The following is a 24609-nucleotide window of genomic DNA, read 5'->3' on the forward strand; positions in this document are numbered from 1 at the left end:
AGGAGGAAGAGGACGGTGAGCAGTGACCATGCTTTCTTCGGCTTGTGTAGTTTTTTGCGAGGGGAGGAGGAGGAAGGGGAGGGAGAGTGTGGTGACACTATCTCCGACTTCTACGATTTCTTACGAGGGGTGGAGGAAGAAGAGGGAGAGCAATAACAAGAAAAGAGAGAGGAGATAGTTGCTCTCCCTCCTCTTCCTCCTCCCACCACAAGAGGAGGGAGAGTGATGACGGGAGGTGAGATAAAAGGAAAAGAGGAAAAGGATGAGGATGACGAGGATGATAGTGTCACAAGAGATAGCATCAGTGCAACCATCATTCTCGTGATATTATCATCCCGCGGATGGAGGAGAAGAGGAAGGACTGCGATGACAACACTATCTCTAGCTTTTATGGCTTCTTGTGGGGGGAAGAGGAGGGAGAGTGACTATCTCCTCTCTCTTTGTCTCACCTTCTGCCATCACTCTCCCTATTCTTTCTCCTCTCCCGACAAAAAGCTGCCAAAAGCCGAAGATAGCATCGTCATCGCTCTCTCTCCTCTCGTGGGGCAAGGAGGAAGAACCGCTATCTTCTCTCCCTTTGCCTCACCTCTCATTGTCGCTCTCCATCATCTCTCTTCTCCTCCCCTTACAAAAAGCTACAAAAGCCAGAGATAGTATTACCGTTGTTGCTCACCCTCCTCTTCCTCTTCCTCCCTCATGGGATGATAGTGTCATAAGGATGATGGTTGCACCGATGCTATTTCCCGTCGTCGCTTTCTCTCCTCTACATTCTCACATCTTCGAGATCCACTACCATCATCAAACTATTATCACTGTCGCGACTGTCACCCTCGCATCAGTCATAGATGTTTGAATCAACATGACAATAATCGACTAAAAAGTTTTAATAGCGACCACCTCCATAATAGTTACCTCCGAACTTTAGTAGTGTCACAATTCGCCACTATTACAATAATCGACTAAAAAATTTTAATTATGATATAATAAAAGTAAATATAACTAGGATGTTGAAATTATTTTTTTACTTATTATTTCGTATCATTTGGTCGTAATAAAACCAATGATATTAGGATAAATAATATTAAATATTTCACAAAAATGTCAATATGAATTTTTTTTAACACGCTGTTTTGCCTCACGCCCAGCAGTGGCTCCCACAGCGGAGCGGAGGGGTCCCATCTTACGGGAAGACATGAGATTAAATGACAGGCAATCTGTAATTAGCCCCGTGTGTCGAAAGGTTAAAGAATTTACTCGCCCATTGGCGGTGGCTCCCACAGCGGAAGGGTCCCATTTTAGGGGAAGACATAAGATTAAATGGCTGAACAGTGACTGGAAGGTGACAGGTGATCCAGAAATTTTTTTTCCACCTGCTGCTTTTGCCTCACGCGGGACGGGCCTCGGGCAATTGACCCCATCACGCGGCCTCACAGCACCGACGACCATTCTCCCCCGCTTGCGCTTTCTAAAAATACATACGGAGAGTCCACCCTTACCTGGATCCTGTCCCGACTCTTTGATCTCCCGTCTGCCAAGCTTGTGAAAAACTTCAGATGTGAGTCTGACCTCCACGAAGCATACACCTGCAAACCTGTGAAACCTCGGCAAGCTCTTATCTATCTGAAATGCCATGAACAAGCTCTTTACCATGTCTGCGTGAGTAGTAATCGATCATACTAATCCTAAATGTTTCAGATCAAGTGCCATGAACCCCATTTCTGATTTCGAAAAAGGTCCCACCAAGATCATGTTCTCATGAACCATTTTACAGCATATCGGAACTGAAACAAATTCTTTATTTTGGAGAAAAGCAGATACATCTTCCAGATCCCTATTTCTCATCACTCTAGTCACAGACAAAGGAATCTAGGAATCTTCATTTATCGTGCCACGCTGGGTCATAGACGACACCGGTGATGGAAATGCAGAGTGCTCAGCTTTTACCAAGGCGACCTCGATTTGACTTGTAGCCCTTAATAATCTTCTGCAGTGCTTTTTTGGCTTCCTCCAGAGTCTCGATCGAGTGTTCCACCTCGAACGATAGTCTTTGAATATTGAACTGTATGGTCAAGATAAGGTCTAAGAAGATTATGGAACATTAAGAAAACAATATACATTAAAAAACATCGGCATATTGTGTAGCCAAAAAGAGTTGGACAACCCAATCAGTTTATTTTGATTGACAGATAAACAAACTCTTTTTCAGAAACTGTCTATTGGAGACTACCAGCATTTATAATGGCACCACTCTCAGACTATCTTCCAGGATTATATTTGCAAGCAAATAACAACCAGTTCCACTAGCAAACCAGAAAAGAAAAAATTGTAAAATAACACTTCATAGCTCTTAGCCTTACTAGTTAGCCAACCTTACTTTGAGGCCCATTCACACATTTCAATCAAATCTACATCCTATGCTAAGATCAAAAGAATGACTATCTTTCTCCTAAACGGCATAATAAGGTTTAATATCTTGGCCCAATATTAGTTTCGACACCTTATCGGCTGATGGGGTACTGATGTATTAAGTGGTAACAACCTGTACCACTAGTACAGGTCCTTGGTTGAATTAATAATACTGGAGTGGTATTTAAAACACTGCAAGCCAACGATAATATGAAAATTTTCTAATCCTAATATGAGACTCATAATCCACCAATTTTCGGTGTTATATATTTGCTATGCTTTGTCAAACTATCTATAGTATCATATAGAAAAGTGGATCACATCATTTAAAATTTTATATATATTAAAAAAAAGAACAATCCTTATTAAGCAACCTGACATACTATAAAACCATCCACTTAAATTATTTCTCATTTCTGGTGTTTCCCTTCCGAAACTCAAAAATTTCTTTACATATCCACCATCTTATTCTCTAATAATGTTGCACACAGATAAATGGGGACTTAAAGCTAATATATAAAACAGTTCATTCTAAAATTCACTACTTTGAAGTACATAGAAACACAAATTAGACTCCTCTATTAAACATATGTAAACTAATCCAAACCCTAGAACTATCCATATTCTCAGTACCCCTCTCAATCAATGACAACATTCACATATGCACACTTTTGGGAGGAGAAACCTGGATATCCCTCAGTGATCAAAGTCAATAATTTTTCAATAATTTATGATTTTATCCCAACCCCTTATCTGCATACAACCCCTTCAATTTATCAAGACAAAAGCCTTTCAGTTGACTATAACACTAGCCTTTAATTCCTTTCATAACCTAGACCATAGTTCTGATTTTTGACATTCCTAAACAAAATTCAGCCCATGTTCATCAATTATAATACCAAGTTCCTCTCTAACTTTTCCCCCTACTTTGAAGCCCCTTCACCGAAAAAAAGACACACACACACATACATGTGTGTGTGTGTGTGTGTGTGTGTGTGTGTATAGACAGTGAGATTGGCAAATATTGAATTACTAGACGGTTTAAGCCCAACAGAGTTTTCTGTAATGAAGTTCCTAAGGTTCAATGCATCCCTGACTACAAGATTATCAAAAAGAATTTCTCCTTGGCTGGATCAACTAACATCCTTCATTGAGTTTTAAATAAGTCATATATACATGAAGGACAATCAAATAACTTCCAACAATAATAGTTCTGGAAATTTTAAATGCAACAACAGACCTTATTAAAACATAAATAATGCTATTTGCAAAAACCAAGTTCACTAGAAGAATTGAAACCATAAGGGAAATGTATATAACAGTCTATATCACCTGTTTTCCATACCTGTGCACCCTGACGAACTCGTATATCAATGCCTTTGCTATCTATGGATATGAGAGCTGCATCATCTATCTCCGCTTCCATGGACAAGAGTTCTTTTAGTGGTTTTGAGAAGTTTGCATTTAGTTCCTACGGCAGATGCATGTTCATAGCATAAGCAAACAAAAGCACATAGCAAGACAAGTTTGCAAATGTTTGCATGCAACCTTCAAAATTATGCTACCATAGATGTACACACACAAGAATTTGATGTATTGAAATTTGCATCACATGTTTACTTTTAAATTTTGCTCTCCGCCATCAGCTGCAATCTTGTCAGGCTGGGTGGCCTCATATTCCTTGACGTTGACCCATGCAACAGTCCCAAATCCTCCAATAAAATAGATGTCGCTGATAATCCAGGTAATGGTAAATATCATGAGCAGGAATAAATGACTTGATGCAGAATATCTTTCAAAACATATATACTTCAGAATAAGTTGAAACAAAACAAAAACATGAATAAGTAATTAAAAGAAGCTTTCAGACAACATGATGCTTCCAAACTCTGACATTTTGTATCTGTACATAACATTGATTAGAAAATGCACCTTATATATCAAACAACAGCGAAAGCAAATTGAAGCAGCAGATGAATGTTGATTGCTGATTCTCCATAATTCCCTTCTCATGGTTAAACTTAAAATGCCAAACTACAATAGGAACATGTTCTGGTTGAGATGCATATACCACCATCAATCCTAAATATCAAATCTACTAAATCACCAAGCGTCACCATGCAGTTAATTGATTAATGATTCTGCAGAATCTGTTCACAATTCTCTGCTCTCTTCAAACAAAATCAAATACCATTTTTGTTACAGCCCTTAATCATTATCTCCTTCAAAGCAACAAAATTATTCTATAAAAAGATTTTTTCTGCAAACCTTGACATGTTATGATAACTCATACTGGAGGAATCTCTTCTCCTGTTTGGAAATTAGTGCGGCATGTCCATTTAGTCGGGAAAGGATTTTAAATCCCTGGAAAATCAAGTAGCCAACTGAAAATGCAGAGTGGCAGAATTTTACATCCTTTATTTTTAGGAATCAAATGCCACAAGATAAACTAGCATGGTGTAATTACTTTAATATTTTAACAGATCTTCTGGATCCAGTAGTAATATGTCTGTGTATTTCAGTATTACAATACAAAACTAAAGTTCAATCTTTTTTTTTGGTGTATACCAACTTTACTTTTTTGCATTACCCATGATATATTACTAGGTTAACACAAAGACAAAACTCCTGCACGGGATGTTTAAAGTCAACTTTGAAAGGGTGAAGATTCAAGGGCAAACCTAATACTCTGCATCCTGTAGTAGTAGAAGTTTCCCCACTGATGCGATGACCATTGTTGGTGTTTGGCCATGTACTGTTGACGAGCCCATTCCTACAGTGGATGAAGAAATTATTCTGAGATCGACTATGCAATATTCATCATAAAATATATTCAGGGTTAACAGAAACAAGTTTTCTTTCAAACTTAGTAGATGATTCAAATTCCAAGTAAAGCAAAAGATCAGAAATATCATACACAAGAAAGTTGTAAGACACAAGCTCAGGATGCGGCAATCAACTATTGCAAGTATAACATAGAGGAGCTCTCAGAATAGAAAGTTGGAAATCACATAAGCTCAAAGGACCCAGCGATTCCATATGTCTGGAGAAGAGATCATGTAAAAGTAGTAAAACTTAAAAAGGAAAACCCAGTGATATATTCATTATCATATCATCTCAACCCAAATATATAATCAATCAATACCAAATAGTCATGACCTCATAGAATCTGAATTAATTAGCATCAAAAAATTATTAACTAAATGAAGTCTCACAATCCATGAGCCTTTCAACCTTAGGTTGTAATACAACTAGCAAGGTAAATTCTAGAGGCATGGAGATAGGTACCCTGTTCTTGTAGACGCACGTTATAAGAATCTTAAAAGAAAATACTTCAAAATATCCATGTGCATGCACACACATATGTAAAGTTGAAAGCACACATGTCCAGAGCTACATCCCAGAAAAGCTTAATTAAAACAGATGTGGGAAATATGCACATTCCATTTTCTACCAACATGTCAAGAACTAGATGAATGAACATCTTTATTACATAATATCACGTTGATGTGTGATTTTAGGAAGTTTACCATGAACTGAACTCAAACGTTCATAGAAAACTAAACAATCCACCATAGGGATAAGATGCCTTCAATAATTACCTTAGAATATGATAAGCTTTTAATGACCTTAAAAATGATCCAAGACCATGGCCTACCGCTACAAACAAATTTGACCAGGGATATTCATATTTCTTGAGAATATCATGTCTTAATTTGTCAACTATTTTGTGCTTGAAATAGTATAGAGAAAATAGATGCAACTAATATAAATCAGTTCAATCACTTAGGGAGATAGGAAGCAACTTAGTGAGTAAGCATGGCTTAGGAACCTGTTGATCAGCCGGGAGGGGCACAATATCACCAAAAATTGTCACACGTGCATTTGACAATCCACTCCATCCAGGTATCTGTAGTATAAGCAAGCAATAGCATGAATAAATAAAAGAAAGTCCTTGAAGATAATTTAAACCAAGATTTGTCGTATCATGACATACCGCCCAATATGAGCGATACATATTGGTCTGACAAGAGACCAATATGGGCGGTAAATACCAGTCTGTCGGTATGTTCCACCATATCATGTGTCAGTACATTGGTACAGATCGATATGCACCATGCCAATAGCCGATCGGTATATTGATACAGACCAGTAACACGAACCATGATTTAAATAATGAATAATCAATATTGTCATACTTGTACTACAAGAGTGCATCTTGGATCTGCCAAAAGATTCCGTGTATGAATAGCCAATGGTGAAAGCGAAAAGATTGGGTCTGCACAAAATGGTAATGGATGGCATGTTTGGAACTATTTGAAATTAATTTACATATGTACAGTAAAAAGATGGTAGCTTACGGCCCATTGAATCTGGTGCAAAGTCAACTAGTGAACCAAATGGGTATCCTGCACGACGATGATGCATCTGGGACATGACGGTGCATAAATGAGCAAACCTAGCCTGGTATTTAGTCAATAAATCAGAAAAAATATACAAATTTAAAAATTCCACTCATAGATCAAAAGAAATCAACTCATCTTAGACAAATAAATTACAGGATAGTCAGTCAAATATTAAAAGCCTCATTAGATCGCATGTAGTGGCAAATAGCCTCACCTGCTCCATTAGATTGCGAACAGCCAAGGCTGGAGAAGGTAAATCATGAGTGGAAGTTGCAGTTTGTACACCACCTGAAATCGGTGTCCTGAAAAGCCCAGACCTAGACCCACTTGATCCACTTCCTCCAGCGATAGGTCTTACCATGTCCGGGTTTTCTGATACGCCCATCTCATGGCCACCACCGAGGTCTAAATCTCTCTTCAAGTGAATAACAATAACAATCAGAATGATTATTTATTTAAATAATGACCCAGTTGTTCATTAAGCAGAGAAGTCGAAGATATCTATGATATGGATGCTGCAAGCTTACAAATATATCAAAAAACATTTTTAAATATGCAGATTGCCAATTTTTCATAAATCACCTCTTTCCTATATCTAAATTTCATCCTAATCAACTCTAATATACACCAAGGGAGAATTCAATAAAACCAAAAATTGGATCCATATTGGATGTAGACAACACAAGCTGCAAAAAGGGATATAAATAAAAGTATTATTGTATTTCTTATGGCTTAAACTTTTAAAAAGAATAGCAAATATATGATTGGAGATCTATTCAAGCAAGAAGAAACTGTTTGGACTAAGTTTGTAAGAGGTATGCATTAGGATGATAGTTTGGCAAATCGAAAAGTTCAAAGTTTTCATAGTTGAATGCCTTATAAGCAAGCCATGAGATTACAGATTTATACAATATGGAGTTTAGACTAGAAGGTTCAAGTATGCAACATTTCACTAGAGAACACAATAGCTGCTTTGCTCTTCTACGATTTTCTTTCAGACTTCAAAGAACCCAAGAAGTTGCAAAGCTAAATAAATGGATGCTGTCGACGAACTATTTGAAGATTAATAAGCTGTTAAGAAGTAGATTGTTCCTCCATAAAGAGGTTTGACTTCTATTTTTTAGCCAAGCCACCAACCAGAGAAGGACTGCCTCCCATCAGTCAGTGGTGTAGGCCCTATGAAAGATCACTAACTTTACACATCGGCACCCTAGCCAATAGTTCAGCAGGCAAGCCAAGAGTGCTACAAACCAATTGGAAGGCACCCTTACATGGTTGGTGGTTCTCTTGATACAGGTGTGTTGGACCATTTAATGGCCTACAGCAACAGAAAAAAATTAAAATGTCATATATCAACCTTTCAAATGCGGACCAACTTCACGATTCACCGGATTAATCAATCATGATCCAGATATTCCAATAGAGATTGTATCCATCCTGCAACTATATCGACACCTAAACAAGAAGGGTAACTGGATATGAGAAATTATTAAATTTAGCAAGCAATTGGCCAATAGTTTTTTCATTGTGTTGTTTGATTTCTGTTACATTTGGTTTCTAGCTAGTTCAGTCAAGCTTTTTAGCAGTTTTGGCTGATACATGATAAAATTTTATTGGTCCTGGTGGTACCTAAGTAGTTCCAATTGATCTGGGATATGACTTAGCTGATTTTATGAAGGTCTTAGTTGGTCTCAAACAGATACCAACTGAATCCAAGTGGTTTTACGAAGATCTGATCAGTTTTGATCTTGTTCCCAAATCCAACAATCAATAACAAAAATAAATAGGATTTTGCAAATTTGACCAAGATGGTCGCTGAAGTTGTATGCACACTAAACAAGAAAGTAACTAATCAATCTCAAATGCACTCATCAAAGGGGTGATCATCTTAAATCTTGGACATCTTATGCAAAAGAATAAGCTAGATGTTGCAAGAGTCGGTAACTTTTGTGCACTTTGAGATGTGAAATTGAAAGATGAAGATAAACGTAGCAATCCCATTGTAACACCCCCACTTTAGTGTCATATAAAAAGTGGAAAAAAATTTCAATTAATTCATAAAGACTTGATGGGTGTACTATCAAGAACTTTGACTTAAGCAATTCCAAGTCAGTAGTTTAAACTCAACAAATTAATGTGTCAATTATCCATCTCAAACAGCCAATGATTTTTGTGAGATTATATTCAAGATAAAAAACCGATCAGCGTCAAACTTGACTTGGCAGGATAGCTGACCAAGAAAAGAGCCAATCTACCAGCACAGATGCCAAAAGCAAATGGAATTTTTCGGTATCGGAGTCAAGATGCGATTGATTGTAACGTAACTTCACAACTGTACCAAGAAGGAACAAAAGTATTATACAACACTAAAAGATCAAATCTTGATGACAAGAGTACCTCGATCAAGGGACCACCCTCGGCGGGGAGGAACCCAGAGCCACGACCCACCGCTTCATCTCCTCCTTCGCTGTTCCCGGAAACATCACCGGCGAGGGCTCGAAGCCTCGGGGAACACTTCAGGGCATCGGACTGACAGACCGAGAGCCGCAGAACATATGGATTCTCTTGTGTTCGTAGGATCCCACGGCGGAAGGGCGAGACCTTGAAAAAGGGAGAAACCGGGAACTGGCGCGGGGGACAGGTCTCGGCGAGCCCGGAGGGCAAGATGGTGTTCGATAGCGTTTCCATCGAAAAGAAAGATGAAACAGCAGATCACTCAAATATTAAGATGGAAAGGAAGGAAAAGCAAGAGGGGAAGAGGAGGCGGCCGATGGGAGCAGTCGGGAAGGAGATGAGATGGCCGGGGGAGATGGCGACTTCACTGCGCTGAGTGGGCGTTTCGTGCACTGAATGTAATGGACTGGATATTGCTTGCGCCTCATCTCCGAGGTTGGTAGAAGATTAGCTGGATCGTCCCAAACACCAAATACCATTGTTTTCCTTGGACAAATTTCGAATGAACTCGCGTCTTATAACAATTTTAACGTTTTTAAGATTAATTGTTTAAAATAATTAAGAGTATAATATACTTTTAATTTTTTTTAAAATAAATAATTATCATTATCAAACACTATCGATCATAGTTATTAAACTCGAATAGGACCAACTTATATGATTCAATCTAAAAAATTAAGAATTATGTTTTTTTCGTTACCGTTTATTAATCGGATTGTTTTGAATCTAGTTTTATCTTTTTTCTTAAAAAATAAAATATTTTTTTGAATACGTTATCCAATCCCTCTCTTTAATTATGTCATGTTATAACTCATCATTATTTCCTCACTTTCATTGTTTATTTGTCTCATAATCATTAATTTGTAATCATCTTCAATTTTGCAACCATTCTATCTCTCTCTTCTTTTTTTTTGTCTTACCACCTTATATCACATGTTGTTGAATTTTTATCTTTTGATAATTAATTTTTTAGTTTATTCTGTAATTACAAAATAATTTCATAAATATAATTTTCCTTTTTAAATTTTTTTTGTACATATTATAAAAATATAATCCTCAATGAAGAATGCTGGTATTATAATTTCAAAGATCTAATTGTCATTATAAATCATCAAGTCTCATTTGAAGATTTTGTAAGGTGATTTCAGGTTTCCTTCAAGATTAACAACTTACTTATGCACTCCATATATTGAAAATATGTCCTCTCTCTCTCTCTCTCTCTCTCTCTCTCTCTCTCTCTCTCTCTCTCTCTCTCTCTCTCTCTCTCTCAGTTTAATATGTTTTCATGGTTGGTGTTCATAATCCATGATTAGTAGCAGAAACAAACAAACAGCCAGATGCCAAAGAAACCCTCGGTATCTGATCTGAATAAAAATCTTAAATCAAGGTTCATATATTGTTGCTTAAGAAACATCTGCTATGCTTTCTTTCCAACACGGATAGAGTTGCTACTCCCATCAAACATCATATGCCCGGTTTCGGATCGACCACTTTCTTCTGCCACACATCTGCCTTCAGTGTGCAAAGATTGCGATTTGTAGATGGGGACTGACAGTGACCCAGTTTCCCTTCTTATCAGTATTGCAAGTACCTTTCTATGAACTAATATCTTCATAGAAAAGAAGAAAGTCTTGTGTGAATCATAGCCATAAAATTGGATCCGAGAGATCAGATAGACTGAAAAATCAGGAATTAGACTCTTGGCCGATTTGATCCAGACAAGTCAGATAACCAGATTGAATTTAGTTTAACTGATCGATTTTCCACGAACTGAAAGAATCAACTGATCCAATTGATGTAAATTGTTCTAAAAAGGAAGCTTTGTTGAGATCTCACTGTAGGTTCTGCCTCGAATGATTGGCAACTTTATAGAGGTTTTTTTTGTTTCTATCCGGCAGCCAAAAGTTGATAGATCGTCCTCTCATTATGGCATCAACTCTCTGTGCATCTGTAGTTGAAAGGAATAATGTTGAAGATGATCGAGAAAGCAGGTGCTGTACCCCTCTGCCTAATAGTGTCCTCAACCCATATAATTATCATGTCGACGACAAACGCAGAAGCATTCACTACTTCCGTGTTTAAGAAACAGACTTTTGACAAGACTGAAAGCTCAGCTTTTGCAGTTGCAGACAAGTGACAATGGATTCCACTTACCGGAGCTGATGTCTTTAGTTGAGCTACTTCACACTGATGAAGCCTCATAGTTTCAGATGAGCATTCACTGCCATTTAATGCTAAATTGAAGAAGAGAAGAAACTTGGTGATGGTGGCATTGAATTGCCGCAAATGTGTAAGCTCAAGTTAATATCTTGGTGATGCTAAGGTGAAGGATATGACACCCTTCACATCCCTAAAAACTTTGGTGGAAGAACATGTGAAATGGTGGAGATTCCATGGTGTATTTATTTGTCTTGTGTCAGCTGTCACCTGCAATTTTCACATGGAAGAACAAGGAATAAGTCGAGTTGCATCGTAACAGTTATCATGCAATACGCATTAACATGGAGTCCGACATAGTTTATATCGGCCGTTACTATGTCGGTGAAGAGTCCGAACGATTTGAAACTGACATGTTTATACCGGTTATTCTCGGGTGGTGCAATTATATCGGACGTTATCATCTTTGTGAAGCGACCGCAGAACCACCACCGCTCGAGGAATGATGACACCCACTTCTCTCGCCTCTTTTCTCCTGCCACTCTCTCTCTCTCTCTACAGTACTGTGTCGTGGGCCCCAGTCGTCTCCCAGTGTATGTGAACTATGACAAGGAAGAGGACGGCAACGGAACCACCTCGAATTCCTTCGCGTCCTCCCCGTACTATTATTTCTTGGAGTCTCTCGGCTTCTCCCTCTCCGCGCTGCCGGATCGCAAAGTTCAAGCCTTTCTTCCGGCACTCACTGCCCCTCTGCTTCGGCGCTTCTTCGTTACCAATCTTTCTACTCCATTCGAGTGTTCAGTTGGTGGTCGTTCGCCCTCCCAACCCCCACACCCTGCTGTGCCCCTGCGGTTTGCGTTCACTTTTTGACCCGCTTTGGATCCGTTTTCTTCGCTTTCATCCCCGAATAGGACGGTTTCCTCGGGTCACCAGGGAAAGATCTCGTCTTTCCTCTCGCTGATGCCGCGGTGGGCGCTCCGAAGGATCACTCCTTTCCGCGACGTGCGCGGGAATCCACCACCGATGCCCCACTTGCGTCTTTGAACAAAACTACGTTTTTCTCGGCCAGGCATTCCCGTTTCCTTGGGTTTGTCGTTGATTCTGAGGAAAGGTGGCGTCTTGCAATCTTCTTTCTCCATTCGAATTTTCTCTTCTCAACCTGTTTCTTTGTTGGCCGATTTAGATCGGTCTATATATATTCTTGGCGTGATAAACCTTGATTTCTTCTTTCTTTTTTGCCTGTTTGCGTCGTGATTTTGTTGGAGTCCAGGGTAATTTTCCTAGAAATAGTTAGATCCTTCTCTCCTGGAATTTGCTTCATGAATTTTGCCAAATCCAAATTAGGATGCCGTCTCTAAATTATTGAAGTACTAATTAGGAAGTTTCTCACGTACCCTATTGTGCTTCCTTATTTGGATCTTACTAATTCAGATATGCTGTCTAATTATTTCCAGTTTGGTCGGCCTTCCACGCATGGAGTCTGATAGAATGTGATTTTGAAAGCTTGAATTATCCGATGCAAAACAAAAAAATTTGAATAGTGACTCAGGTGGTCCGATGAGGCTGCTTAAGTTTTCTCCATGGATTGGGATCTTGGTGTTCGCCGTTGCTGCATTCATCTTGGGAGTCATTTCCCATTCGTTTCTGCGAGGAGGGGCATCGGTTGCTGACCAGAACCTTGGGCTAGTTGTTGGACCTCTGTTGAAGGGGCCTGCTGATCCCCCGGTTTTTGCGTATTGGATTTCGGGGACTGGTGATGAAGGTCAGAAGATGCTGAGGTTGTTGAAAGCAGTGTATCATCCGAGGAACCGATATGTTCTGCACCTAGATGCAGGTTCCTCAGCTCTTGAGAGGATCAACCTGGCACACTCAATTCAGTCTGAAAGGCTCTTCAGAGCTTTCAGAAATGTTGATGTTATTGGCCAAAATTATGCTGTTGATCGAACAGGTCCTTCCATACTCAGTGCAACACTTCATGGAGCTGCGGTTTTGCTAAGGCTTAGTGCCGATTGGGACTGGTTTATCACCTTGAGTTCTTCAGATTATCCAATTATGACCCAAGATGGTAAGAGTTTGTGTTCATGCATCATGCTGACTTATCTTGTTCTGGCTAGGTTGTAACCTTGACCTTCAACGATTAGCATTTCAGATTGCTTTACTGCAATATGGTTATTTTGAAACCTTATGTTAGCTAGAGTTAACAATCAGAGGTATTCCTAATCTGCTTTCTCTGTGAAAGAACATATCAAACTAATATGTGGGACGGACTGCCTCTTGAAAGCAGAGATTTTTCTTATCAAGATAATCAAGATCTTCTCTTTTGCATCTACAGTGGCTCTAGTTATCTGAATATTATCCTGTCCTGTTGCTTTAAACTCTGCCTGGCTTCTCATTCTCACATGACCGCAATCTGATTGTGGCATGTAATTGAGGGTAACCACAGGTCTACATGATTAAACTCTAAATTTGATGAGATAACCATGCTCAAAGGAGGCCAAAAATTAGGATCCATCTTGACATGTCTTGGTATGTTAAGACTCCATGTTAGCATGCATTTAGTCCTGCATCACATGCAGGCACTAAAAAATATTGGGTAGCTTTTGAGATATGGAATGTCAATGTCAACTCATGAAACATTACTGTGATGATCTTTTAGACTTCTGCCTGCAAAAACTCAACAATTATGCTTTCAGGTTAGAAATTTAAGTCATAGAAATATCAACTTGTCGAGCATGAGTAACTTTTGTCCATAGCATTAATGGACCATTTTTATGCTGTTTGCTCAGTTACCAAATATTTATATCCTGTGTGTTTCATGCTCCTATTTTCTTTGTTGTGATGTTTAAAATTTCATTGCTGTACAGATCTTCTTCATGTTTTCACTTCTTTGCCCAGGAATCTGAACTTCATTGATCACACAAGTGATCTTGGTTGGAAAGAGTGAGTCTAGCTCCAAATTTATGGCTACTTTTATGTTTATCTATATTGTTAAGCATCTCTTTAATTTATAATGCACCTTTTTGATGTAGGTATGACAGGTTTGACAAAATTGTTGTAGACCCCAGCCTTTATATGGACAAGAATTCCCAATTGCTTATTTCTTCTGGAACACGTAAAACACCAGATGCTTTTAAGATCTTCACAGGTATCTGCATTTGCCAAAGAGCGTATTGTAAATGTTTCTTCCCATTTATCACCAGTGTTATGTCCTCCAATTCTTTGATGTTTCATTTTCTGTTTTCTTGAAATCTTAGACTCATTGTTATCACATAAGCGAAAGCTGAATTTTGTGTCCTGCTGTTTAAAATTTTTTTGCTTTGGGATCATGTCTAGCATGAAGTTGTCTGGATTCTCTTATAATCCAAGTGTTGTCCTGATAACGTCAAGGTCATCAAGTGTTATATTGCTAATATTCTCGTTTTGGCCATTGGTACTGCATTATTCTTTCTTTGATTAACTTCTCATTTTAGTTAATGGTACTGTTTTATCCTTTTTTTGACCTGAAACAGGTTCTCCGTGGGTGATTCTTAGCAGAGCTTTCGTTGAGCATTGTATACATGGCTCAGATAACCTCCCTAGGAAATTACTCATGTATTTTGCCAACGTAGCCTACTCGATGGAATCCTACTTCCAAACTGTGATATGCAACTCTCCTGAATTCCAGAACACCACAGTCAATACTGACCTAAGATACATAGTTTGGGACAACCCACCAGGGTTGGAGCCTCTATTTCTTAACCAATCATATTACAAGGCCATGATAAAGAGCAGAGCAGCCTTTGCTAGGAGATTCATGGAAGATGATCCAGTGCTGAAGAAGGTGGATAAGAAGATACTAAAGCGGGCACAAAATGGAGTTGGCTTTGGACAGTGGTGCTCGGCCCAGCTAAAAAATAATGGAGAGAAGACGTTGAAAGGCGATACCTGTTCGAGCAGGGTTGACATCAACACCGTCAAGCCAAGTCCATCAGCAGCAAGGTTAAAAAGTTTGGTGCTGGAGCTCATCTCAGAGGAGAGCTTATTTTCAAACCAATGTAAAGTTTGATGATATGACCTGGTTATGATTTGGAAGTTCAGCAATTTGGCTCATCTCTCTAAAAATCAATGCAAAATCATTCATAGAGTGCAGTTGAACCAGCAGCCAGCATGATGAATCACATGGCCAGTGCTTGGGGCGCTCATCGGGCAGCAGGGTTCCACGAATTGAAACTGAATTCTTTTTAGCTTCCTTTATATAGATTTGTGTTATAATATTTTGAGGCATTTTGCATTTGTGGATGGGGTGAGAGGGATGGAAGGAGTCATAGGCTGATAGAGGATTATAGAGGGACAATGTAGTCATATGTCTCTTTTACTGTCATATTGATTGTTCACACGACTTTTAGACACTGGATTCTTTCTAGAACATAAACTATGGTCATAGTTCAGAGAAATCAATGCGCTTGTATCACTAATAATGATGTCTTTTCAGTATCATCATCTTGAAGTTTCCATTTATTTTCTGATGGTATATTTTCATGTTGAACATGGAAGGATCCTGTTTCACATAACTTGGCAAAGTCCAGGTCCGATTCCCATCTACTTTTGTAGTTGGGGAGTAGTTGAGTTTGGGGTTTTGAGATCAAGATTAACTCCATCAGGCATGATTTCTGGGTATGTTTAAAGATTATAATCACTAAATCAACACGGCATTTACTGGACTAAGGAAGTTCTAGAAACCAGAATCCACAAGCAAGTTGGTCCATTTCCTAGATCTTTGGGAGTTGTTCTTATGAGATCTGCTATGCTCACATAAACCATGGAAGTGGTCTTCAAAGGCTCATAAAAAATTATTGATGTAAAAGTTTCTCTTTCACTGAGAAAATTTATTGTGAATGCTCATACAAACAGCATATAAAAGATTGTTTATAAACGAACTTCTGTTTATAGTTAATAAACAATCGGCAGAGTATGGACAAAAATAAATGTCATACTAATATTTTTGTTTTTGGTTTTCTTAAAGGTTCATGATTATAAGTTCATAACCCAGCACATTCCCATTTTGGGTTGGGTGGAACAGATCTACTAATTCTTTTATTTGAGTTAGTAAGAAGGATTTTAAACTAAGAAATAGATCCAGAAGCTAAAAAAGGGTATCGTGAGCGATTGCAAGAATTGGATTCATTGATATTCCTAGTATAGTAGATGCTATCACACGCGTCATACTCAATTTGATCTTGAAGGAGACCTTCTATAATTTCGGGTTATTTCTTGATTTCATCCTGTTATTAATAACTTGATTATTTTTAGATAATAATAGATAGAAAATTTGATGGTGAATGATATTTTGGTTTTATAATATTATGATGATCTGATAAAATCTTTAAGATATAGTAATTTCTAAAAAACTAGTGGATGAGATTTCGAATCATCAATCTTTTATCTAATATATCAACATTAAAATTAATATTTTTTTAAAAAAAAACTTGAGACTAACTCTACTCTAAACTTATAAATAAGATGGGCATGATTAGAGGCCTCTTAAATGCCATTATTTATAGATTTGATGGTCCATGCGTTAAGTTGTGAAATTTTTTTTTCTTATTATGTAAGTATATATATATATATATATATATATATAACTATTATATCAAAATATTTTCTTTTCTTTCTGAGTATCAAAATGGGTTATTCATTAAAATACTAACTTATTACCGAAAGCAAATATTAACTAGAGCAGCATAAATAATAGAATAATAAATTAATCACAAAAGTGAAACACCAAATTTTTACATGAAAAATTCAATGCGAAAAAAATCATGGGATCGTAGTCCACTTCAAAATTCCACTATCACCAATAATGATAATAAATTTAATAAGTTTTTTTTTCAAAATAATTAGATGATCACAATAACATCAAGAGCATAGATCTTGATTCAACAATAACATATCATCATCACGAATTTTATAAAAAAAAAATTTAGATCTCACCAAATGAGTATAATAAAAAATTATTTCATAGAGGATAAATTATAGATCGGTACTATTAAGATCGTAGAGCTTATTATAAGAATTTTCATTGAATCAAAATCAATAAAGTTTAGTTGCTTCATCGTATAGTAAAAACTTCGTAACCTTAGCTTTCTCTCTTTTTCTCTATTATTTTTCTGTGTCGCTACAGTCTCTATCGTTCGCACACACCTCTCCGCTTCCTTATTTTTTTATAATAAATCAGATTTCGACTCAATACCTAGATCAACTAGTCCAAGCCAATCTATGAGCTAGACCCAACAGCTATGTAGGCAAAAAAAAATATATATATTGATTTAAAAGACAATTACAATAGTCTTTTTATTTTTATTTTGGTTATAACATGTCTTAAATTTAAAAATCAATATATTCAATTTGCACCGAACCTTAAAATTTAAAAAGTAAATGTAAATTAAAAATAAAAAATTGATGTAAGAAACTAGAAATTTGTACTTGAAAAGGGTAAGTAATTTTGAGGCAAGTTTTGACATTGTAAAAAATGATAATTTTCTTTCTATTTGAGTGATACATTGAACTGACAATTGATTATATATATATATATATATATATATATATATATTCTGCTGATATCTTCATCTTCATATCCATCACCAAATGGTCATCCTAATATCTCAGCCACACCAGTAGAACGCAGTTTCTAATACGAAACGATTGATAGCTTTATCACCTATGTTTGATGACCATTAGGACAGCACAGAGAACTCACGACCACAAAACAAGTTGTGATCAGATAAGAAGCGTATACTGGCAATGGAGAAGCTTCATTTGAAATGGATAGTGGATCTTCTTCTTGGAACCATGCCAACAATAGCTCCAAAGAGGACATTAGATCGACATGGCACGACGTGTCCATGCCGAGGACCTCAAGAGTTCCAAGTCTCATGCATGGAAGGTGATAAGGTGGGACTCGGCTTGTCACCCAGACAGTGGACTGGAGTCTTCTTCTCACTAATTCTCACCAAGATTGGAGCAGCACACAGAGAACAGAGCCGAATGATGTGTAAGCTCTTCAAATACAAAGGAGAGGTTAATTCTGATCTTGAGTAGACTTGGGAGTAGAGAGCAGTACATTACAGATCTAGAAACTGAACTAGTACTGCTCCTCTGGGAGTTGGATTCCTCTTTCTTGATTAATATAAAGTTTCTGAAGATTGAGGTCCCCTCTCTCTCTCTCTCTCTCTCTCAATCATGCTTCATGTGGGTGGGTGGCTTTATCCATATCAGTAGGCCATAAGTTCTCCAAATCACCCAATGAGGGTTAAGGCACAGCAAGTCGAGAGGGATGAAGCCATGAAGGACTCAGATGTTAAGCTTCTTGCTGCAGGTTCTGAATTCATGTCATAGTCCCAATGGTTTAGCCGCAAGAAGCATATCAACATGTTGTGGTTTGTTCTTAATCATGCTAAGAAAATTTGAACTCACATATCGATAATTGTACTGCATGAAATGGAACTGGATAGTCACGACATAATAGTGGAAGAGAAAATAATCTAGATTTCATGTCCAGAGGTGTCTACAGAGAGATCTTCCTAGAAGAACAGGACAGGACATTGGAATCAATGGGAAAAGTTCCGTGGAGCATCAAGACATGTCACAAACTGGATAACCTTCGAGATATTTAGCGAACTATCCGGAGTAATATCCCCTCCTCATTTTCTACACGAATCCCAGTCATTCAAACCATCCTATCTCAGCAGAAACAACACTTGTGGAGGTGAAAAGCCCCTCATCATTACTGACTGAATCCAAGAGAGGCAACGTATGAGGAAGATGAGCCACACATCAAATGGCAAAGCAAGGCCAAATTGTTCTTATCATCGACATCTCCTTACCAGACCTCCAAGGGAGACAGGGCCACAGCCGCACCTTGGTTCACGTGAAAGCCTGGTGGCCAATCGAGTTCAGGCCACGTAGGCCTCAAAATCTAGCGAGACCAATGAGAGAGAGCCATGTCAGGAGATAAGCAAAGCAACCCCATATGTGATCCTCGGGTGAGGGAGATGACGGATGTGCCCCTTCCTGGCCTCAGGAACTGCTGCAGGAATCAAATGCTTAAAGGAATAATTTCTTAGCATTCTCACATCAAACCTGTGTGGTTGCATTCATTGGACATCATGTCATAACATCACTTGTTCAGCCACTATATATATCTTGAAACATCTTCTTTTTTTTTCTTCTTACAGATTGATGTCAAAGTTTTTTTTTCCTTTTTCTCCACCAAAAAGACATAAGTTGTGATCTGTTTATTCTGTCTTTGTTGATATCATTCATTTATTAATATTAGCTCAGCTAATGGGTCAAAATCAGGTTGGATTATGAGTGGGAATTCTGGATGATGAGTAGAAAGGTAATAACAAGTTCTTGAGGCAAAGGAGACATTCATATTAGAATTGGATTAACAATGGTCTCCGATAAAAAGTAAGAAAAATAACCAAACATATCATCCCTTCAAAAAGCAGTATTTTGAGTTAATATATGATCTTGAGCCTATATGATTGTCACATAAAGCCTAGTATTGGGATAAATTTGGTGGGTATCACTCACTCCTAATCCTTTTCTTAAAACAAAGACAATTAACATTAAATAATACATTGCTGCATGTTGTAAAAGGCACTGCATGGCAAAAATTACAGACTTTACTCAGAAAAAAGCTGAATTTATTGGCATTCTTAAATGCTTTATTTTGTATGATGATAGATACTGAATTGGATGATATCCTAAATGCATCATTTTGACAAGTGTTTCAGAACAAATGTGAATATGGAAATGGTATTAATGGATGCCAATACTACAAGTTCTCTCCATGCCAGACTTGTTGCTCTGAAATCACCAAGTAACTGAAATAAGCCCTGTAGTCCAAGTAGCTGGACAACAATATCTTAGGTGTTCTTTGTAAGCCTAAGACTCAGATCCTGATTTCTGCTTGTCTAATGTGCAAGTCTGATACAGTGACAACATTTAGGAAGGAGATCAAACGAAAAGAAGGCCTGATGTATTATATTCTGCATCAATCTTTTACTGTTGCAGTGTAAGACAAATGCATTCTTGTGGGAAATTGTTTATGAAGCTATTGCAGTGGTATCAAAGCAGTCATGGGGCATAAGAGTCAAACACAGCAATGGAGTAATTCCACAAGGGTACCAAATCACCAATGGCAATGAGAGAGCGATGGAGACGCCTGCGGTGGTCCAGCAGAACAGGGCAGCCCGGCTGACGACAGAGAGTTGTCGCTTCCCGTCTTGCTCTCTTTCTAAAGCACCTCCCACGCCTGCTCACTCCTCTCGAATTCCTCCGCAAGCTCCCACCTCTGCTCTGTACTCTGCTGTTAATCCTGCAGCTTCTCAACGAACTTTTCGCGACTCTCGTGATTGCCAACGTCTTTGCCCTTTCCAAAACCCCTCTTCTTTCCTTCCTATTGTAGTGCTTCCGCGGATCCGTTGAATTGCTGCTCTAGTCTTTGCCATCTCGATTTAGCTCTCAGGACATTCCCCTGTTTTGTTCGCTGAAATAGTAGTTTTCTGGGACGTGGTGGTGCTTCGAATTTGGAAGCTTTTTCTCCCGGTTCTCGATTGGTTTTGGTTCCATTTACCTTCTTCCCAGGTGAAAATTTCTGCGTTCTGAGACGAGCGGTAGAGTAAAGCAACGAGCTTTGGAATCATCGGGAATCAAAACGTTGGATTTTGGCCTGCTCCATCTGGTTGTACCACCAGTTCAGTCCCCAAATCCCGGTGGTTGTTTCTGCCTTCTTCCGAAAGATAGGATTTTGCTGCAGCTAATCGAGCATGAGTTTTGCACAGAATCCAATCCAGACTCGTTAGCTTCCCTCTCTTCTTGTGGTTCTTAACCCATATAATCCCCTTCCGAGGTAGGGTTTAGGGTTTTTGGCACAATTCCAAACCTTGTTTCTGTTCTTCATTTCATTTTCTTCACCATTTGTGGCGAATCTTTTCAGATGTTGAGATTAAGACCCAGGTTGCATGTTCTAAGGAGTGGAATTGTGTAGGAGAATTCCATAAAGATTCGATTTTTAGGACAAAATTGATCGGTTTCGATCTCATACCCGTCAGAAGTGAAGAATTTTAAGGCCTGTAGGCCGTACAAGTACGTCTTCTTCACGGTACCATGTCGTCGTGCCTCAGCGGCGGCGGCGGCCGGACTTACGGCTTCGACCTGGACATCGTGAAGCCGTCGTCTTCGTCCTCGGGGCGCTCCTTGCATTCTTCGTCGCCTTCTTCCACCCTCTCCGAATCCAGCAACTCGCCGCGCGCAATCTCCATCAAGAAGGCGAGGACTCCTCGGAAGCGGCCGAACCAGACCTACAACGAGGCCGCCGCGCTCCTCTCCGCCATCTACCCCAACATCTTCTCTTCCAAGAGCCTAAAGAAGCTATCCAAGGACACAAAACCTTTCGACTCGTTCCCGGAAACTTCCGACCTTCTTCCGCCCTTCCCGGTCCTCAGCGATGCCGCATTCCTAATCCACAATCCGCAGCCGGAGATGCCGGCCGCCACCCGGCTTGAGCTCAAGTACAAGATGCCGATCGAGAAGGAGTGCACAAGCCCGGTGAGCAGTGTCTCCTTCGAGCCTAATTCCCCAGACCCCTTCGACGATAACTTCGATGCGGAGTCCATTCTCGACGGGGAGGTCGAGGAAAGCATCGATAGCATCATGGGGAATCTCACCATGAACGTTCCCAGCGAGGACAACAACAATGAGGGACTGAACACCTGCAATGCCTCCGTCAATCCCATGTTTCAAAGCCTCATCGGATACAGAACGTGCGGCCGGTTCGAGCTCGGGCTCGGGCTCAGGTTCGGGAGGAACTTGCAACGTGCGTTGAGGAACAGGGATGAAGGTGACTGGTGGAGGTCACCGGCGGTGCCGGTGCAAGACCTCGTTCCAAACCTCAAGTCGGCGACGGCAGCACCAGCACCAGCACCGGAGAAGAAGAAGAAGAAGAAGGCGGCCAAAGAGGAAACGGGTGGCATGAAGAACACCACAAACGCAACATCCACGCCATCAAAGGAGGCTGGTTTGGGGCTCAAGCTGAACCATGAGGAGGTCCTCAAGGCATGGTCAGGCCGTGGCTCCATGTTCTCCGACGGGCCTGACTCGCCAAGTTCATCTGCCGACGCTCTCGTAAGCATCTACTCTCTTCCCAAAAGCACAAATCCAATGCAGATTGCATGATGCTACAGGCAACCAGTACAGTAGCACAAGCATCACAATTCTTACTGTTTCATCAGTCAACGCTTGCATTTCAGTACTTCCAAATGAACACGGAAGCATTCCTCTGAATTCTTCTTGAATGCGAGTGACTGCATCCTCGTTGACACAAAGACGTGGGTTTTGCAGGCCAAGTTGGCAGACATCGATCTTTTTCCGGATGCCACTGGCGCCGGCACGGTGAGGGAAGCTAGCGTTCTCCGGTACAGAGAGAAGCGGCGCAGCCGGCTGTTCTCGAAGAAGATCAGGTACCAGGTGAGGAAGGCAAACGCCGACCGACGGCCGAGGATGAAGGCAAGTGTAAGCTTCTCAACCTGAGTTTGTTCCAGTGAGCTGGTGTTGGTTCAAATGACATAGTTGTGATAGAAGCTTTGGCTTCTGCTTCGATTGTTGCTATTTGCAGGGCAGGTTTGTGAGGAGTCCATCCCTCCTCCAGCAAGCAATAGAGGAAGAGAGCCAGTGAAACCACAGCATGAGGTCATGGGTGATGAAGCATTTGGCAAAGTTTTGTTTGATCTTTAAGCTCTCAAATGCTTTTAGGGACATGAATGTGATGAGATTTTGTCTCCCCTTGATATTATATTTTTGTTTCTTTTTCCACTGTATCATTTGAAATCTTCTCAATGAGGCAAAGTTGAAAAAGACTTTTTTTTTCCAGCATAAGGGTGGGATTCTAAATCTTTGTTTTAACAGTTGATTGGCCCATCCATAATACAAGTTGGCTTTTAGCAGATGAGGCATCAACAGACTCATCCTAGTTTATATCCAAGTAACATTTTTTTCTTTCTTTTTTGTAGATTTGTTTGTCCATCTAAAATTAGGAAGAAAAGGACAATTCTGGAATTATCTTTATACTTAAAGAACATAAATCTTACAAGGCAAAACAATCCAACAATCATGGGGCTGCTCCATGTTGGTAGCCTGCAGTTTTCAGAGACTTGCTTTTTTCAGCTCGAGGGAAAAGAAATCGATTTACATTATTTTACTGCAAGGAGAGAACAGAATCAGGCAGCATTTCTCACGATCACTACCATCCAACGCAAATAATCGTGTCTTTTTCTTCTCGTTCGGACACAACTAGATGCTCTTTAAACATTAAAAACAAAGAAAAAGTGAAAGACAAAAGTCATCCCTTGGGTTCATGTCATGGCATGGCAGAATAATTACCTCCCTACACTACTTTAATCTCTCTCTCTCTCTCTCTCTTCTTGTTTTCTTTTACATATATAACTATTAAGATCGATTTAACATAGTTTTACGTTGACTAACAACGATGTAATGTCGATAGTGTTCTGATTTTATGTTCAGGAATTCATGTAGGGAAAAGAATAGCCAAAAAGAAAAAAAGGGGGAATGAGAAAATATAGGCAATGGTAAATTCAACATGTGAAATGAAATTTGACGTTGAACAGAGGGAGGAATAAAGATGAAAGAGTGCGGAGATCTGTCCATGTTGATTATTATTACTCGGAGACTTGCGCATCTCATGAAACGTGAGTTAGTCATGGTTAACGCATCACCGACAAAACCCATCATCTGTAGAAAAAAGACAGGACGCCACCACCAACCCACCCACCCACCCATCCATCAACCATCAGATTTATCATCTACCAATTAAAATAAAAAAGCACTTACATGTGATTACACCATCTAATTCGGTGACATAAATCCTAAAATCCATGTATTTGATTCGGCTTCAACACACATGTTTAAGTAAAATTTACTTGTGTAATTACCTTTTTTTTTTCCCCTTGAAATGTTAACATAAAAATTTTATAATATCCAAAGATTCTTAATTAATTTTGTCTGATAGAGAGATCGATAAATCATCTTAAAAACTTCCAACTCAGATATAACATTCATCATTTACCCTTTGTAAAAACTATAATATTAATAATTTTGACAGCCTGAGGGAAGTTGAGATTTTGAG

The 24609-nt window shown here is 39.1% G+C and overlaps 3 protein-coding genes across 8 annotated transcripts; 2 read left to right on the forward strand and 1 right to left on the reverse strand.

Annotated features, from left to right (window-relative positions):
• Positions 1-1701: 1701 nt before the first annotated feature.
• On the reverse strand, positions 1702-9664 carry LOC103992298 (uncharacterized). 4 transcript variants are annotated; one of them, XM_065192700.1, is made up of 9 exons: positions 9210-9664; positions 7027-7227; positions 6768-6834; positions 6606-6685; positions 6239-6316; positions 5088-5179; positions 4027-4138; positions 3752-3877; positions 1702-2059 (listed from the first exon to the last, which is right to left on the reverse strand). In XM_065192700.1, exons 1-9 carry the CDS (start codon positions 9498-9500, stop codon positions 1934-1936), a joined length of 1173 nt encoding a protein of 390 aa, XP_065048772.1. In that variant the 5' UTR covers positions 9501-9664; the 3' UTR covers positions 1702-1933. The 4 variants fall into 4 exon arrangements, with proteins under 4 accessions (XP_065048772.1, XP_009410219.2, XP_009410218.2 ...); XM_009411944.3 differs by having other exon boundaries at positions 3739-3877; positions 6768-6870; positions 9210-9663; XM_009411943.3 differs by having other exon boundaries at positions 6768-6870; positions 9210-9661.
• A 2392-nt stretch (positions 9665-12056) lies between these two features.
• Positions 12057-15920, forward strand: LOC135679209 (beta-glucuronosyltransferase GlcAT14A-like). The gene is made up of 5 exons (XM_065192702.1): positions 12057-12534; positions 12878-13488; positions 14288-14363; positions 14453-14568; positions 14933-15920. The coding sequence occupies exons 2-5, from the start codon at positions 12981-12983 to the stop codon at positions 15466-15468; spliced, it is 1236 nt and encodes a 411-aa protein (XP_065048774.1). The 5' UTR covers positions 12057-12534; positions 12878-12980; the 3' UTR covers positions 15469-15920.
• Positions 15921-20728: 4808 nt separating this feature from the next.
• LOC135679210 (protein CHLOROPLAST IMPORT APPARATUS 2-like) lies at positions 20729-23336 on the forward strand. Of its 3 annotated transcripts, XM_065192704.1 has the most exons (4): positions 20729-21318; positions 21406-22592; positions 22809-22979; positions 23083-23336. In XM_065192704.1, the coding sequence occupies exons 2-4, from the start codon at positions 21576-21578 to the stop codon at positions 23140-23142; spliced, it is 1248 nt and encodes a 415-aa protein (XP_065048776.1). In that variant the 5' UTR covers positions 20729-21318; positions 21406-21575; the 3' UTR covers positions 23143-23336. The 3 variants fall into 3 exon arrangements, with proteins under 3 accessions (XP_065048776.1, XP_065048775.1, XP_065048777.1); XM_065192703.1 differs by having other exon boundaries at positions 20729-22592; XM_065192705.1 differs by having other exon boundaries at positions 20729-22592; positions 22809-22973.
• The last annotated feature ends 1273 nt before the right edge of the window (positions 23337-24609 follow it).

This window comes from Musa acuminata, chromosome BXJ1-7 (genome assembly GCF_036884655.1).
Source record: "Musa acuminata AAA Group cultivar baxijiao chromosome BXJ1-7, Cavendish_Baxijiao_AAA, whole genome shotgun sequence".
NCBI lineage: Eukaryota > Viridiplantae > Streptophyta > Magnoliopsida > Zingiberales > Musaceae > Musa > Musa acuminata.

Bases quoted from the DNA above. Each gene is read 5' to 3' on its own strand.
- LOC103992298 (XM_009411943.3), bottom strand. From the start codon at position 9,500: ATGGAAACGCTATCGAACACCATCTTGCCCTCCGGGCTCGCCGAGACC. The intron at 6,317-6,605 runs GTATGACAATAT...CTTATACTACAG, and splicing joins GATGCACTCTTGTAGTACAA to ATACCTGGATGGAGTGGATT. The intron at 3,878-4,026 runs GTAAACATGTGA...CATCTGCCGTAG, and splicing joins GCGGAGAGCAAAATTTAAAA to GAACTAAATGCAAACTTCTC.
- LOC135679209 (XM_065192702.1), top strand. From the start codon at position 12,981: ATGAGGCTGCTTAAGTTTTCTCCATGGATTGGGATCTTGGTGTTCGCC. The intron at 13,489-14,287 runs GTAAGAGTTTGT...ATTGCTGTACAG, and splicing joins TCCAATTATGACCCAAGATG to ATCTTCTTCATGTTTTCACT. The intron at 14,364-14,452 runs GTGAGTCTAGCT...TTTTTGATGTAG, and splicing joins AGTGATCTTGGTTGGAAAGA to GTATGACAGGTTTGACAAAA.
- LOC135679210 (XM_065192703.1), top strand. From the start codon at position 21,576: ATGTCGTCGTGCCTCAGCGGCGGCGGCGGCCGGACTTACGGCTTCGAC. The intron at 22,593-22,808 runs GTAAGCATCTAC...TGGGTTTTGCAG, and splicing joins GTTCATCTGCCGACGCTCTC to GCCAAGTTGGCAGACATCGA. The intron at 22,980-23,082 runs GTAAGCTTCTCA...TGCTATTTGCAG, and splicing joins GGCCGAGGATGAAGGCAAGT to GGCAGGTTTGTGAGGAGTCC.